We start from the raw sequence: 15,230 nt of genomic DNA, 5'->3' as shown, positions 1-15,230 counted from the left end.
CTTGGCCCTATTGTGCACAGTCGATTTGGTGCACATTTTTCACATTTTTATCAGGAGGAAATAACTTGCTTAGCCTCTTAAATAACTTTCATATCTCATTTTTATCTAATAGCACAAATAATATATTTCATAGTTTGGCTCCATTCTGTATGTGTGTAACCTCCACTTTCAGTGGTCCAATTTGTTGCCCATAGTTTATGGGCATGTAGTGAGTATGATGGTCCATCTGATTGATTTACTGTATTGTAAATCTTTGGCTGTATTGTACTGTATTGTATTGTAAGGCATATTGATGGCAAGGAATAAAACAGAACTAATATTTGGCATACAAGAATAGTACACCCACCCAGAGCAGGCGTTTAGATGTTTTCAATTGATGCACATGATAAAAGCCGAACATGTGTTAAATCACTGTCCTCTCTGACTGAAAAAGCTCTTATTGGTCTCCCTCCCAGAGAGCTGACAACATCATCAATTGCTCTCCCTTCAGGCTCTTTTACCCCTGCTACAATTTGGACTTAAAGCAAAGCAGTCTTTATCCTCACACATGCAAAAACGAAAGTAAGGTTCATAAATTCACAGGGATGTGTACCTGGGTGTTTGTAATTGCTCCCAATGGAGCTCTGTGTTCAATTCATTCAAACTCTCTTCCCAATTAAACTATAAAGTGACAAGAAGAAATGACAGAGACACACGGTGCACTTACCCTCATAGTGCTTGCTGTTTGTTGTTTGACTCTAAAGCATGAGTCTTTTACTGCTCAAGACTTTATTTCTGAACCAGAACAGTTGTTATCAAGTGCGAGTCTACCATTGTTTCTCAAGTGATCCAATTTTCTTGCCGTCTCCTGCAAGACTAGATTTAGTAGCGTAGAGGTTTGTTTCATTGTTGTTGAAGTAATTCCACCTTCCAATTAAGCTTGACATGTGAAAAAGCAAGTACATCTGAACTAAACTTTAAATTTTGTTTGCCCCAAAACCTCTTGTGTTAATGTACATGCCCCTGTACTTACCTTCCTCTCTTTTCTTGAACAGCAAAAAAGACATGTGCTACGACAGACTTTGCTTGTAAAAATGGGCAGTGTGTCCCGGCTCGATGGAGGTGTGATGGAGAACCGGAGTGTCCAGATGGTTCGGATGAAGCAGACTCCACCTGCAGTGAGTACAGTGAGTGTTTCTGCATGTGTTTTTATAATGTTGATTCTGGTTATTTTTAATTCTAATATAAGCATCTAAACCTATAGGGGAATTTCATTTGTAAGTGAGCATCATCATACCTCTATAATAAGTTCAGTGCCATAGAAACTTTAAGTAATTAAATTAAATAAGTACTAAAGTACATAGAAAAGGTCAGTATGATATTTTTATTAATGAAATTAATACTTTTATTCAGTAAAAATTCATTACATTGATCAAATGTGACACTAAAAAATGTCAAATAAATGCTGTTCTTTTAAACTTTCTATGCGTTCTGTGTATTGAACATCAATAATAAGAAGAAATGTTACTTATGCACCATATCATAATTTTAGAATGATTTCTGAAGGATCATGTGACACTGAAGACTGGAGTAATGATGCTGAAAATGAACTTTCTTTTTTCAAAAACATTAAATTATTACCTAACCAAACTTTTGAACGGTAGTGTAAATATAAATGTCAACTAATAAATTAGAGCAGTGTTATGTAGCCTTAAATTATTTCTTCATTTACAAAGCATTACTTCAAGGTTTTTCAGGTAATTATTCAAGTAAATAATCAGTGATTTCAAAAAAATAACTAAAGAGCAGTGAGTTGCTCTTTAATAAGAGCACTTTATTTTGAATCAAAATGTTATCTTGAAAAAGTAACTGGAAAATTCTGGCTTATAGCAGTGTTTGTTGTCAAATAATTCTTCTGCATGCATTATTGCTCATTTATTTAAAATAGGATTGATTAACATAATTTGTAATTCCCCCTTTAGGCTTCTACTTTCAAAAGCAGGTGTAAATACTCAGATTACTGCATATATCATTATATTTAAACTGTCGTCTTTGTTGTTGTAAACCTATTTGTCATGCACATAAACCAAAATAATGCTAGTAGAGTTTTGACTTTTATTTGCATGCATCCAGTTCTTTTTAGTTTGTTTTTCTACCAAGGATCGCCTGTGGCTTTTTGGCAATCTCAATAATTGTTATTTTAAGCTGTGGACTGACCCCTTCTCTCTGGCCATGTGATGTGATTTTGCCATTGGCTGAATTAGGCTCCAGCTGCTAATTGGCAGCAGTAATGCTCACTCCCCTCGGCATACTCACTCACTTGTGTACTAGTAATTTGTATTGTCCACTCAGATCAAGAGCAAATCACATTTTTACCCATTATTTGTGCTTTGATTCAGTTGTTACTTCATTACTGTGTCAGGGGCAGTTTCTGGCTCACTTTTCTTTCATTGCCAATATCCGAAGTATAGTGGAGCTTCCAGTTCAATGATCACAAGATCAGATCTACTGTGATTTGGCTGTTTTTTTCTCTGGCTACAGTATCCTGGCCAGGAAGGGAGGAGGGAGACATTGGCTATGTTTGGAAATGTATACTACAATGACATATAGTATGCTCACTCTGCACAGTATGTACATTTTTTGAATGCATAGAATATCAGAATGACTTACCACATTGCCAAAATGTCCAGGTTGCAACAGTGTAAACTGTGCTCAATACTGTATCCCACAATCAAATGCATTTACCTTGAACTTTCTTTGTGAATTTTATAATCTTCTTTTTATATAGTTTTTTTCAGATTGGCAATTTTTTCACAAAATGGGATTAAAATAAGTAAATAACAGTTTTATTTTAAAGATGATCATGTATGCACAATAAATAAAAATCAAATCGGTTATTGGCTGATATGAGATTTTTAAAAATATTTTGTATTGATTGATATTGGATTTTTAATTAATTCTCATTTTCCAAGTGTTTACGTGTTTATACTTGGAAAATCACAGTAACTTTAAAGTTAATCTTTACAAACACTATAAACTGTTAAATGTAAAATAAATATCCATTGTACTTTATAATGTTATGTCTAAATTCACAATAGATTTTAGTTTTTAATATTTTAATTTATTTATTATAAAATATTAATATACGAGATTTATCTGTTGTTGACCACAACAATTATCGACATTTCGGTATTGGCCAGATATCTACCAAATAGCAGATACCAAAAAGATATCTAGTGATATAATAGGTCATGAATCATGATATGGTCTTGACAACAATGTAGCATTCTATTATTTTATTTTTTTTGCATTTTGTCCTAACAATCATTATTATTGGGTACATCCTTCTGCCTATCTACTTCGGTATGTTCATATTCTGGATGTCTCTGGAAGTAGAATGATAATGACAACTGTGCCATAAAGGATAGAGGTTGTGCTAGTTTCAAAGCTCCCACCCACAGAGACCGTCACCATATGATGGACAGGTGTGAAATTATGTGTGTTCCGTAACATTTGTCTCAAGTATGATGTGGATTTCACCACCAAATTATTTTTTGCAGAAACTATTTTTGCTTGATTCGCTTGTTAATGTCCATCCAAATCAGCCCTCATGAATATCTAAATGCTAATCCAATGCATTGGGGTAAAATAACTTGTATGGCTTTGAGACATACACACAAATACATAGATGTATTCCCACTAGTCCAAGGTCAAAGCTTGCAGCTGTATCCAGACACTTTTCCCAATATCCCTTGTCTGTGTTAGATTGCTTTTCACAATTGCTCTTAGCTTTGTTTGGTTCTCCTTCTGTCAGAGCAAAGTCACACAGAGTCACATGAATCATAGTTGTTCACAGCTTCTTTACACAAACCTCTCTTTGTGCCTTGAATGGGTCTAGATTCCCCAACATTAGCCTCCCTCTGGTAATGCAGAATATAAGTACTGTCATACCGTTACAGCAGACTTTCATGTTGTGCTCAACCTGGTAATATTAAGTAAGTAATATTGAAAAACGACCCAGTCTCTCTGGTTTCTCAGAATGGCATATCTTGATCAATGGGAACAGCAGGGCAGTCATTATGGTTGCATTAAAGCGTAATAAACTGGAACATGTGGACCTGACTCAGGTGTTTGTACAAAACTGAATCTGGGATCATATGCTGGCATGATTATGAAAAATTAGATGGGTTCCTTGCCTTGATTGGGTGGTTATTAATCAGCTTGATGAATATGGGGTTAGAATTGTTGCATTACTCCAAATATAAATAGATTAAGATCCACAAATAAATGTAAAGAGTTTCACAAAAAATTATTAAACTCACAAATAAATAAAATGAGATTTGCAAATAAAAAAAAATATTTACAAATGTATTTTATATCACAAACACAACTCATTTATTTGTGAACCGCTTTCTGTGCATTTGTAAATCACTGCACGCATTTGTGAATTGTTTCTTGTGCATTTGTAAATCCCCTCACGCATTTGTGGATTTTGAAAAACTTCTAGCGAATCCATAAATAAGTGCCACATTGAGCTGACCAATCGTAGCACGTTCTCGCTACAACCAATCACGTTAGGCTTTACAATCAGAATGGTCTTGCCCTGAAATATCTTTGCTCATTCATCTGCATTGGCTCAAATAGGAAGTGTAAGGCTGAGGCCCATTATATTGCTTCAGTAAAATATGTTTAAAATTTGGATTTCGTTAGACCATTAGACTGTGTATCAAGCCAAGACACATTTTTATGAGCCTTTAAAAATGCCAGAGAAACAGCGCTTACATCTCTGTTATAGAAATACGCAGCAGGTCCATGAATCTAATGATCTATAGAGCATTAAATATGTATCATGCTTTTAAAAGTGAAATGCCCCGCAGACAAGCGATTTGAATTTATTTATCCGTTAAAACACTTGATCACACAAGTAATATTTCATATGAATCAGACTTAATAATATTTTATTGTAAAAGTTACTTACAGCATCCAAAATAAATGCAAAGATGTATTTTTCAGCATTGCATTATCCACTCAAAACCCCAGTACACACGGTTACATTCTTTATTCTTTTATTTTGGATAGCCCCTTGATGTACCATCTCATTTTCAAGGGGGTCCTTTCAATCACTGATTGTAAATAACAATCTGAGCCACACATGCTCAAAACAAGACAATACACAATAATACAGAAAAACAAGAAAAAACCAAACTCAACAAGACATCATTCACAGCATGTCCCCCCCCCCCCCCCCCCCCAAGACCCATCACCCCCCAAATTATACAATAAATTACATGGATACATTGACAATAATAATGCCTAATAGGGTATTCGCATGACATAACAGCATTTTAATGAGCCCAAATTTACTACAATATAAACTGGAAAATAAAAATTCCTCAATTAAAACGTACATGGTGTCTTTAAGTATAAAATCTTCAATGATGGTCATTTGGGCTGATATTTGGTATTCTACATAATGTTTATGTCCTATAGCTAGCTATTTGTCACCACGATTGTGCTTTAAAAGACAAAATCATCTGTTTTGTCATTTCTTACATGGTCTCCCCCGTGCAAGGCTGTCTACACTGGACAAAGCAAATGTGCAAAGTATGTGTCCTGCGTGTAGTAGCCGCGACTTCAGAAGAAGAATGGGCATTTGTGATTTGTCTCTTGTGCATTTGTAAATCCTGCGCCGCGTCCAGTGTATACATTATCACGAATTATGATTTTTCATGTAGCCATCACTAGTCAATAAGGAAGATTATAGACACGTCATCTACCTGCGGGTAAGAAAACCGATGTCATGGGCAAAATGTGCTAACATTGCAAATATGTTAGTTCTCTTACGAGAGTATCTCTCGTACTGCGTAATATCTTACGCTATGGGGAAAACCTCTTTTCCACGAGATATTGAAGCCAAAAATTATCCTTAATTTTGAATTAATGTATAACGCTGTGCAGCAGCATGCAGACAGGCAAGACGGCTTGCGCGCCTATTGGCTGCCCTGCGGCAACAGCAGCAGCCTATCGAGAGAGGCTCTGCGTGACACATATCCAATGGGGGCATTTCGCGCCCATTTCGACACGTCACGCCAGAAAGGGCGTGGTCTCGCCCTATAAACATAGCTCGATTAGGCTGGTACAACTGATTTTAATCTTTTCAGCGAAGCATCACCGCATCGCTGGATCTGGAGTGAGAAGCCACGCCGTCTGAGAAAAAGCACACAGCGGGACGTGCCTTTGAGTCTGAAGTCGCTGGCATCGCTGCCTTTAGCCGCCGTACCTGCTACGCTTTCCGGCGTTATATCCTTTTCTGCAAGTGTGTGTGTGTGTTCGCCACTGCGACACACGTTTTTTCACTGTCTCTCTCCCTCTCCTAAAAGAGCTGCGTCTTTTTCAAGATGTATAGATCCTGCGGCTCGTGCCGAGCCACACTCAGTGAAGAGGATCGCCATGTCATCTGCGTTTCCTGCCTGGGTGAGGATCATGCGGCTCTCGCTCTCGTAGACGGCGGATGCCCTCACTGTGAGCTACTGCCGATGGTGACTCTGAGGACTCGCCTGGCATCATTCTCAGAGCCTGCACTTCAGCCCGCTGTAACGCCGCGCCGTAAAAGCGCCGTGCCCAGCGCGGCCCCAAGCCTTCTCCTGCACGCCAAAGCTCGCCAGTTGGCCCGCCAGCTTCGCCGGCATCACTCGAGTCCCTCACCGACGGACAGCGGCTGCCGTCTGCCGCCGCTTCCGCCATTGAGGTCTACGAAACAGCCCCGAGCCTTCTCCAGCCCGTGATAGCTCGCCGGTTCGCCCGCCAGCTTCACCAGCTTCACTCGAGTCGCTCGCTGACGGACAACGGCCGCCGCGCACCGCCGCTTCCGCTGTTAATGGCGACGAGATAGCTGCATCTGTAGAGAAGGCCAGCTGCTCTATCCTGGCGTCGGACAGTGAGGACTGGGCAAGCTCTGTGGACCTCCCCCCCTCTGCCCGCGAGTCGTCAGGGGAAACAGGCCAGCATCAAAACCGCTGCGTGGCTAGCTTTCTTTACGTTACAAGAAAGCTACCCCGCCCCCCGTGGACATGCGTCACCGGCGAAATGAGGAAAAAGTGTGTTTTGGTCACGCCGAGGCCGGACCAATCTCCATTTCTCAAACATTTCTCAGCTCCTCTTAGTTTGAGCGGCTGAAAATGTCAATATTGCAGCAATGAGCCTGTTGTATAACACGCACGCCTGCAAACAAACGCCAACACACACAAACTGTGATGACCCGTGTTCGATCCCAGGTTCGCAGCAGATAAAATTTAGTCTCGCCGCGGCCAGACTTGCACCGAAACTTTTTGCTCGTTCAGTTACAAGAAAATGCGACTGTTCCAGTGTATTTTGCAGTAAACAAGCCGGTACCACAAAAATGCTGTTTCCACGGCGACCCAGAAAAATCATATAAGCAGTGTATTTTCTGGTATTCCGGCCACAGCCGATGGTGTTATGAGTGTAATAAAAATGCCCACAGCCCAGTGTTCATTTCTACACACAAACACAGCCCGCCACAGTGCAGGGCTCGCACAAATGAGATCGACTCATGTCATTGTGCATTAAATGTAGTGAATGTGCCCACAACCCAGTGCCCACAAACACTACACACTGCATGTGCCACGTTTTCTGTAAAACGAAACCAACACACATACAGTCAGCTAAGACCCACAGTGTTTAAGTCTCGCTGCGGCCAGACTCCACCGAAACTTCTCGCTCGTTCAGTTCCAAACAATGTGACTGTTCCAGTGTATTTCGCAGTAAACAAGCCGGCACCACAGCCCGCTTGCCTGCACACAAATGCCATTTTTACGGCTACCCAGATAAATCCCAAAATAGTGTATTTTCTGGTATTCCGGCCACGGCCGATGGTGTCATGAGTGTTGTAAAAATGCCCAATTGTCAAAGCCCATTCCCACACACAGACACAGCCCGCCACAGTTCAGGGCTAGCACAAATAAAATCGACTCATGTCGATTGTGCAAAAATGTAGTGAATGTGCCCACGACACAGTGCCCACAAACACTACATGATGCGTGTCCCTCGTTTTCTGTAAAAACGAAACCGACACACATTCGGTCAGCACAAACCGACGGTGTTCTCAGTGCACTGAATGTGCCCGCCGTCCCTCGCCCACATTCCTTCACAGACACGCTCAACCCCACTGGGTTGTCCCGCTCGCTCTCTCTCCACAACCTGTCATAGAGAATTCGTGCGCGACCAGGCTGCCCGCCGTGATCGGCGCGCCTCCCGCTTTGCACACTATAAACACAGTGTTTATGTCTCAGCACACCGAAGCTCTGCAGCCGCCGCTATGCCGCGGCCAGAGCCCGGATTTCATTCTACCCCTAGCTATTCACGCAGATGCGTGGGCAAAGCTTCCCGGGCTATCAGAATGGGTGTTGAACACTATAAAAAGAGCCTATTCGCTACAGTTCGCTCGACGTCCCTGCCGTTACACGGCGCGAGTCGAAACCACGGTAAACAACGAAGTAGCTCATCTACTTCGAGCCGAAATAGCGAAACTGCTGAGCAAAGGGGCCATAGAACCTTTATCTCAGGCTCAGAGCGAAGGGGGGCTATACAGCAGATATTTTCTGGTACCGAAAAAAGACGGGGGTCTCAGACCCATTCTAGATCTGCGACGGCTGAACAGAGTGCTTATGAAGCGCCAGTTCAGAATGCTGACAACCAGGAAAATCCTCGCGCAAGTGCGCCAGGGAGACTGGTTTATGTTAATAGATCTGAAAAACGCCTATTTCCAAATACAAATAGCGTCACGTCACAGGCGATTCTTGAGATTCGCCTTCAAAGGCCAGGCATATCAATACCCAGTCCTACCGTTCGGCCTATCCCTAGCACCCCGTATATTTACGAAGTGCATGGACTCGTCCCTCGCACCCCTGAGACTTCAGGGCATGCGAGTTTTGAACTACTTGGACGATTGGCTGATTCTAGCTCGATCACATTCAGAGCTCATAGAACACAGAACCACATTACTCGAGCATCTCGAGAATCTGGGTCTCACAGTCAATTGGGCGAAGAGTTTGCTGTTTCCCAGCCAGAAAATCTCTTTTCTGGGAACAGTGTGGGACTCGCTGTCTATGATAGCACGTCTGTCGCCAGAGTGAGAACTGGACATTCAGCGCGCCGCGAAATCCTTTCGCCGCGGCTCTATAGTCCCGCTCAAAAGTTTTCAGAAAATGCTGGGCCTCATGGCCGTTGCATCTTCAGTACTCCAGCTGGGCCTGCTTCGCATACGCCCGCTGCAGTTATGGCTGAAAGTGCAAGTTCCACCCCGGGCATGGACCTCTGATCTGTTTCGCCTCAGGGTCGACATGAAATGCGTTTCGACTCTGGAACCTTGGAAAATAGCCAACTTATATCAGTCAGGCATGAGTCTGGGGACTCTCTCGAGTGTGACGGTGGTGTCCACGGACGCCTCCACCTCGGGATGGGGAGCGCTGCTCGAGGGCAGACCGTTCTTCGGCCAGTGGTCAGAACGGGAAAAGCTCCTACGCATAAACTGTCTAGAAATGCTGGCAGTCGACAACGCGCTATGGCGCTTTTGTCCCCAGATAAAAGGCCGCCACGTCTTAGTCCGGTCGGACAACATGTCAGTGGTGGCATACATAAATCACCAGGGTGGCGTTAGGTCCCGAAACCTTTACAGGCTGACGGAACACCTCCTGGTCTTGGCTCAGCACAACCTGCTTTCACTGAAAGCAGCGCATGTGCCTGGTCGCCTGAATCTGGGACCAGACCGTCTGTCCAGAAACAATGTCCTAGCAGGGGAATGGTCGCTGCACCTGCAGACGATCCAACTGCTGTGGGAGACATTCGGCAGAGCGCAGGTGGACCTGTTCGCGTCCCAAGAAAGCGCTCACTGTCCGAACTTTTTCTCCAAGAGCAGGGATGCGCTGGCCCACGTATGGCCCCGCTCCCTCCTCTATGCTTTTCCCCCCATCTCGCTCCAGCCTCAAGTGCTGGAACGAATCAGGGAAAACGGATGCCCAGTGCTACTCGTGGCTCCGCTCTGGACAAACCAGAATTGGTTCCCAGTCCTAATGCGGCGGACAAGCACTGCCCCGTGGCCGATACCAGTGAGGAGAGAGAACTCCTCTCTCAGACAAAGGGCTCGATTTGGCATTCTCGCCGGAATTATGGTCCCTACATGCATGGGCCATCAACGGGTACCCGCTAACCTCCCAGAGGGAGTGTTAAATACAATCACGCAGGCTAGAGCCCCGTCTACTAGACGGCTGTCAGTGCCCAGTTCCAAATTTAAGAACAGAAGCTGTTGTTTACTGGCCACAATCTGTAAGTATGATTTATTTTTCGTCGATGAGTTTTCCTGTAATAGTTTGTATTGTTAATTGTACGTTGTAGCAAGGAAGTAAACAAATGACAACGCTTTTTGGCTCTGCAAACCAGCTTGTTAAATGCTCATTCATACTTAACTTATTCATACTCATTCATGGTAGTCCAGTAAAGAGGTGAGAGAACGCTGGCGCGCTTGGCTGCCGCTCCTTTCTTCAATTTGTTTTTTAAGCTATATTATTCTCCGCGCCTTTGCGGTTGCGATGTGGACATACCATTTTATATACTTTGGACTGCTGTTTTTAATTGTGTACTCCACCTGGATTAACCTGCAACGTCTCACGGAGAGTTCCCTTACCGAGAATCAACGCAGTGCTTCGGCGGTGTACGTAGTGCACGAGGATACTACGCTCACGGTGTGCATCGAGGATTCAACGCTGTGATCCGGCTGAGTACGCGGACTTACTGACTATGGCCCTGAGGTACTCTGCACGACAACTTCTGAGCTTCAAATGAAACTCTTATCGTTTAGTTAAAGACTCTTACGAACACTGTCGAGACGCTGGCTTGCTGCATTCCAAACGATATATTCACCGGGCCTCGAGGTGCAGTTTTTCCGTCTCATCCTCTCCTAATGTTTTTGTCCCTGCATGCCGGCGTAAGAAAAACTATCTGCCTTACGTTGGTGCTGTTCACAGACATTTAATATCAGTTCCCCGTGTGGAGACTAAACTAATGTTGCCTCCTACTTTTTTTTATCGTATTTTATTTCGGATAGAAACCTGGACTTGCTGTTCTTAACTGAATCATGGCATAAAGAGAATGATGGACTTCTGTTTAACCAGATAACTCCTGCTGGTTTTGGAGTTTTAGATCTCCCGAGGTCATCTGGCAGAGGGGGTGGCATTATTGTGGTTTACAACCAGCAGTTCAATTTAAGCTCTGTGTCTGTTCCTCAGTTTTCATAATTTGAGTGCTTGGTTTTGAGTATTTCCGCTCCTACTTCTACAATCACTGCAACCGTCTACAAACCACCTAAGACTAAGCCACATGCAGTTTTTATGTCAGAATTTGCTGATTTTCTGTCAATGCTGTCCTTAAAGTTCCACAAAATTCTTATTGTCGGGGACTTCAACATTCATGTGGATCAAAGTGATTCAACAACTGCTAAGGATTTTTTATCGCTGCTTGACTGCTTCAATCTCTCGCAATTGGTAACTGGCCCGACTCATTGTAAAGGCCATACTTTGGATCTTGTGATTACAAATAGCTCATTTGTATCACAGTTATCATCTGTTGACATTGGATTATCTGATCATTCAGCTGTCTTTTTTAATTTGGTATTGCACAATTCATGTGTGCCTGCCACCCGAACGGTAACTTTTTGGAAGTCTATTGATCAGACAGTATTTTCGAATTCTGTTGTTTCCACTTTCGGTGATCTGCACTTCACATCTTTGGAGGAGAAAGTCTCACAGCTGAATAACGCTCTTGCTGTTAATCTAGACACTTTTGCTCCCCTGAGGTCACGCAAGGTTACTTTTACTCGCACTGCTCCATGGTATAATGACAATCTGCGCACAAAGAAGGCGGCCTGTCGGAAAATGGAGCGAAAATGGCGTATCACTGGCTTGCATGTTCATTATCTAGCCTGGAAGGATCTTCTAAGTGATTACGGAGCATTAATTGAGATTGAAAGATCTTTGTATTTCTCTCAGACTATTGAAAACAATCAAGAAAACCCAAGACATCTATTTAAAACTATAAACAGACTCCTTCAAATTAATGCTGCTACTACCACGCCTGCTTCTCAGCCGCTGTGTAATTCTTTTCTTCATTTCTTCAATTCAAAAATTGATAGTGTTCGTAAACAAATCTCTGTTTCATCTGTTTCTACTGTTTCATTCCATTATCCACCTGGGTTCACTGGTACTTTTCTAACCAACTTTCCTCTTCTTGATACTGAGACTCTTACAAGGGAGGTATCAAGCATTAAAGCTTCCACTTGCTTGCTTGATCCTCTTCCCACATGCTTATTTAAATCTTGCTTTGGTGTCCTGTCTCCAGTGGTTCTCAGTATTATGAATGACTCTTTGCAGACTGGGGTTGTTCCAGCAGCATTAAAGATTGCTACGGTAACTCCAGTACCAAAAAAAGAGAATGTTGCCCTGGATGATTTTAATAATTATCGTCCTATTTCAAACCTTCCGTTTCTGGCTAAAATACTTGAGTGTATTGTTGCCTCTCATTTGTGTAAACATCTCATAAGTAATAACCTCTTTGAACCACTTCAGTCAGGATTCCGTAAATTTCATTGTACTGAGACGGCTCTGGTTAAAGTCACCAATGATCTGTTGATGGCTTCTGACTCTGGTGCAACATCTATTCTCATTCTTTTAGATTTAAGAGCCGCTTTTGACACTGTTGATCACAGTCTAATGCTTACACGTCTTGAGAGAGTGTCTGGTGTGTCGGGGACAGCTTTGAAGTGGTTTCGGTCCTACTTTGCTGACCGTTCCCAGTTCATCTCAATGGGTGACCATAGGTCTGAGATTAGCCCGGTTCTCACTGGTGTTCCCCAGGGGTCAGTTCTGGGCCCTTTACTCTTTAACATCTATCTATCAGCACTTGGCTATCTCTTGAGATCGCTCGGTCTCCATTATCATTTCTATGCCGAAGATACGCAAATTTATATACACTCAAAACCAGATGAGCGCTCCAACGTTGATTTTCTTTCTGGTTGTATTACTGAAATAAAAACCTGGATGAGTAATAATTCCCTGTGTTTGAACAGTGATAAAACTTAAGTTATGCTCATTGGTTCTCGTCATCAAACCTCCAAAGTTGGTTCTCTGTCTTTTAATCTTGATGGCTCTGTTTTGGGTTTCCAGAGCAAAATGAGGAACCTTGGAGTTATTTTTGATGCTAATCTTTCATTTTATTCTTTCATTCAGAGTACTGTTAAAACATGTTTTTTCCATCTTAGAAACATCGCTAGATTGCGGCCTATGTTAACTTTTCCTGTAGCTGAAAAGCTGATAAAATCCTTCTTCGTCTCTCGGATTGACTATTGTAGCCCTCTTTTAGCCGGAGTTTCTAAATCTACACTACACAAGCTTCAACGTGTACAAAATTCTGCTGCTAGGATCTTAACTGGGTCCAGAATATGCAACCATATCACTCCGGTTTTGGAATCCTTGCATTGGCTCCCAGTTAGGTTCTGAGTCGATTTTAAGATTATGATGCTTACATATAAGTTCTTGCACGGCCTGGCTCCAAATTATCTATCTGAACTGTTACTCCCCTACACTCTGAATCGCAGATTGCGCTCCTCACAATCGAGCATGCTGGTGGTTCCTAAAACTTGCTTAAAATCTTTGGGTGACAGGGCTTTTTCCTTCTATGCCCTTGTCCTTTGGAATTCTCTGCCTCTTGAACTTAGAGAAGCCTAGACTTATGCCACTTTTAAAGGTCAACTTAAGACATACTTTTTTAAACTTGCATTTACCTGTTGATGTGTTTTGCTTTTAACAATTGTTTATTGTGTGTACAGCGCTTTGAGAAGCTGCTTTTAAAGGCGCTTTATACAATAAAGGATATTATTATTATTATTATTAACATTATCCCACGGGCGTCAGTTTGGTTTGAAATGTGGTGGGGACAGAGACGCATTCGGAAGTGCATTTTCAGAAGTGCTGGGTACAAACTTGTCAGTGACGTGGGGTGATATCTTAAATAGGCTAGGCACTGAGTTGAAAGCCTGATTTATTGTTTAGGATAATAATTCGTAATAACAGTAAACGTTACGCAAAAGCGCGGCATATCAAGAAATGTACAAATCAGGAATGTATATCGTGTACTCTCTCTCTCTCTCTCTCTCTCTCTCTCTCTCTCTCTCTCTCTCTCTCTCTCTCTCTCACACACACTCACACACACACACACACACGCACACACAAGTGCGGCACAGGCACAAACCCACTCCAGCATTAGAATGCAACAACCATTCTTAATCCTTAATTGTTGCACAAGCACACAGCGGCCAATTATGTTTGTCAGTCAGCAAAAGTAAAATCACACACTGCTCAATTGAATATAAAGGCAAATGGCTTGCATTAATTCAACCACATTTATCAATTCAATATTAAGCCCAAAATAGTTTTTGACTCACCAATCGGTAGATTATTTGTACATAAAATCCATCCGCCGCCCTTTCCTCGTGAAGACGTCGATCACATATTTTCTTTCATACCAGTCTGTTTGAAACGATCTGACAATTTGTGGGCCCTTTTGCTGCACTAGTCCATCTGACGCTGGCGTAGACCTCCCTCTTGCTATTAACTCAGATTTTGAATTAAAGTCGAGCTTGGAAAAATTTCTTAACTCCGTGATCACTGCCGGTGCTGTCATTTTGACTTTGAATTTGGCGGGGATTAACTCTTGGGCAGGCTAGCTGTGGTGTAATGACGTTAGCTGCGCAAATGTCCAGAATATCTCGATTTTAAGTGGTCCATGTCTGATACGTAACGGAGACGATTACTGGCATAACATATTCGCGCCCAAAAAAAAAAAAAAAAAAAATTATATATATATATATATATATATATATACACCACATATATATACGTCCAAAGAGACAGCAGATTTGTGCTTTTTGCCGTACATGTTGAAGAATACAGGATCGAAGTATACAGGATCGCAACATACAATAAACAAATGCTAGTAAAAGAAAAATGCTAGTAGACAGTAAAAGCACTGCTTATTCTACCATTTTGTTTTTTATTTGATTATGCGTAACTGCTACATTTGTCATCATAACGTCTAAACAATTGGAATAACACACATATTGCATATATAAAAAACAAGAATAAACAGTAAAAAACTATTTTGGCAGGGTAGTGCCTAGTTTGCCT

The 15,230-nt window shown here is 42.1% G+C and overlaps 1 protein-coding gene across 6 annotated transcripts in view; it reads left to right on the top strand.

Moving 5' to 3' along the window:
- The window catches only part of lrp8 (low density lipoprotein receptor-related protein 8, apolipoprotein e receptor), a 183,729-nt gene that overhangs the window by 73,971 nt on the left and 94,528 nt on the right, over nt 1-15,230 (top strand). For 3 of the 6 annotated variants that reach the window (XM_077198550.1, XM_077198551.1, XM_077198545.1), the window contains exon 3: nt 1,035-1,166. In XM_077198550.1, the coding sequence (XP_077054665.1) occupies nt 1,035-1,166 (132 nt within the window). The remainder of the gene's footprint in view (nt 1-1,034; nt 1,167-15,230) is intronic. The other 3 variants (XM_077198549.1, XM_077198548.1, XM_077198547.1) reach the window with 1 other exon arrangement.

The sequence above is a fragment of the Siphateles boraxobius genome, unplaced genomic scaffold (assembly GCF_051911475.1).
Source record: "Siphateles boraxobius isolate OS27281-9 unplaced genomic scaffold, OSU_SipBor_1 41, whole genome shotgun sequence".
Taxonomy (NCBI): Eukaryota; Metazoa; Chordata; class Actinopteri; order Cypriniformes; family Leuciscidae; genus Siphateles; species Siphateles boraxobius.
This window is presented reverse-complemented; position numbering and strand designations above follow the sequence as displayed.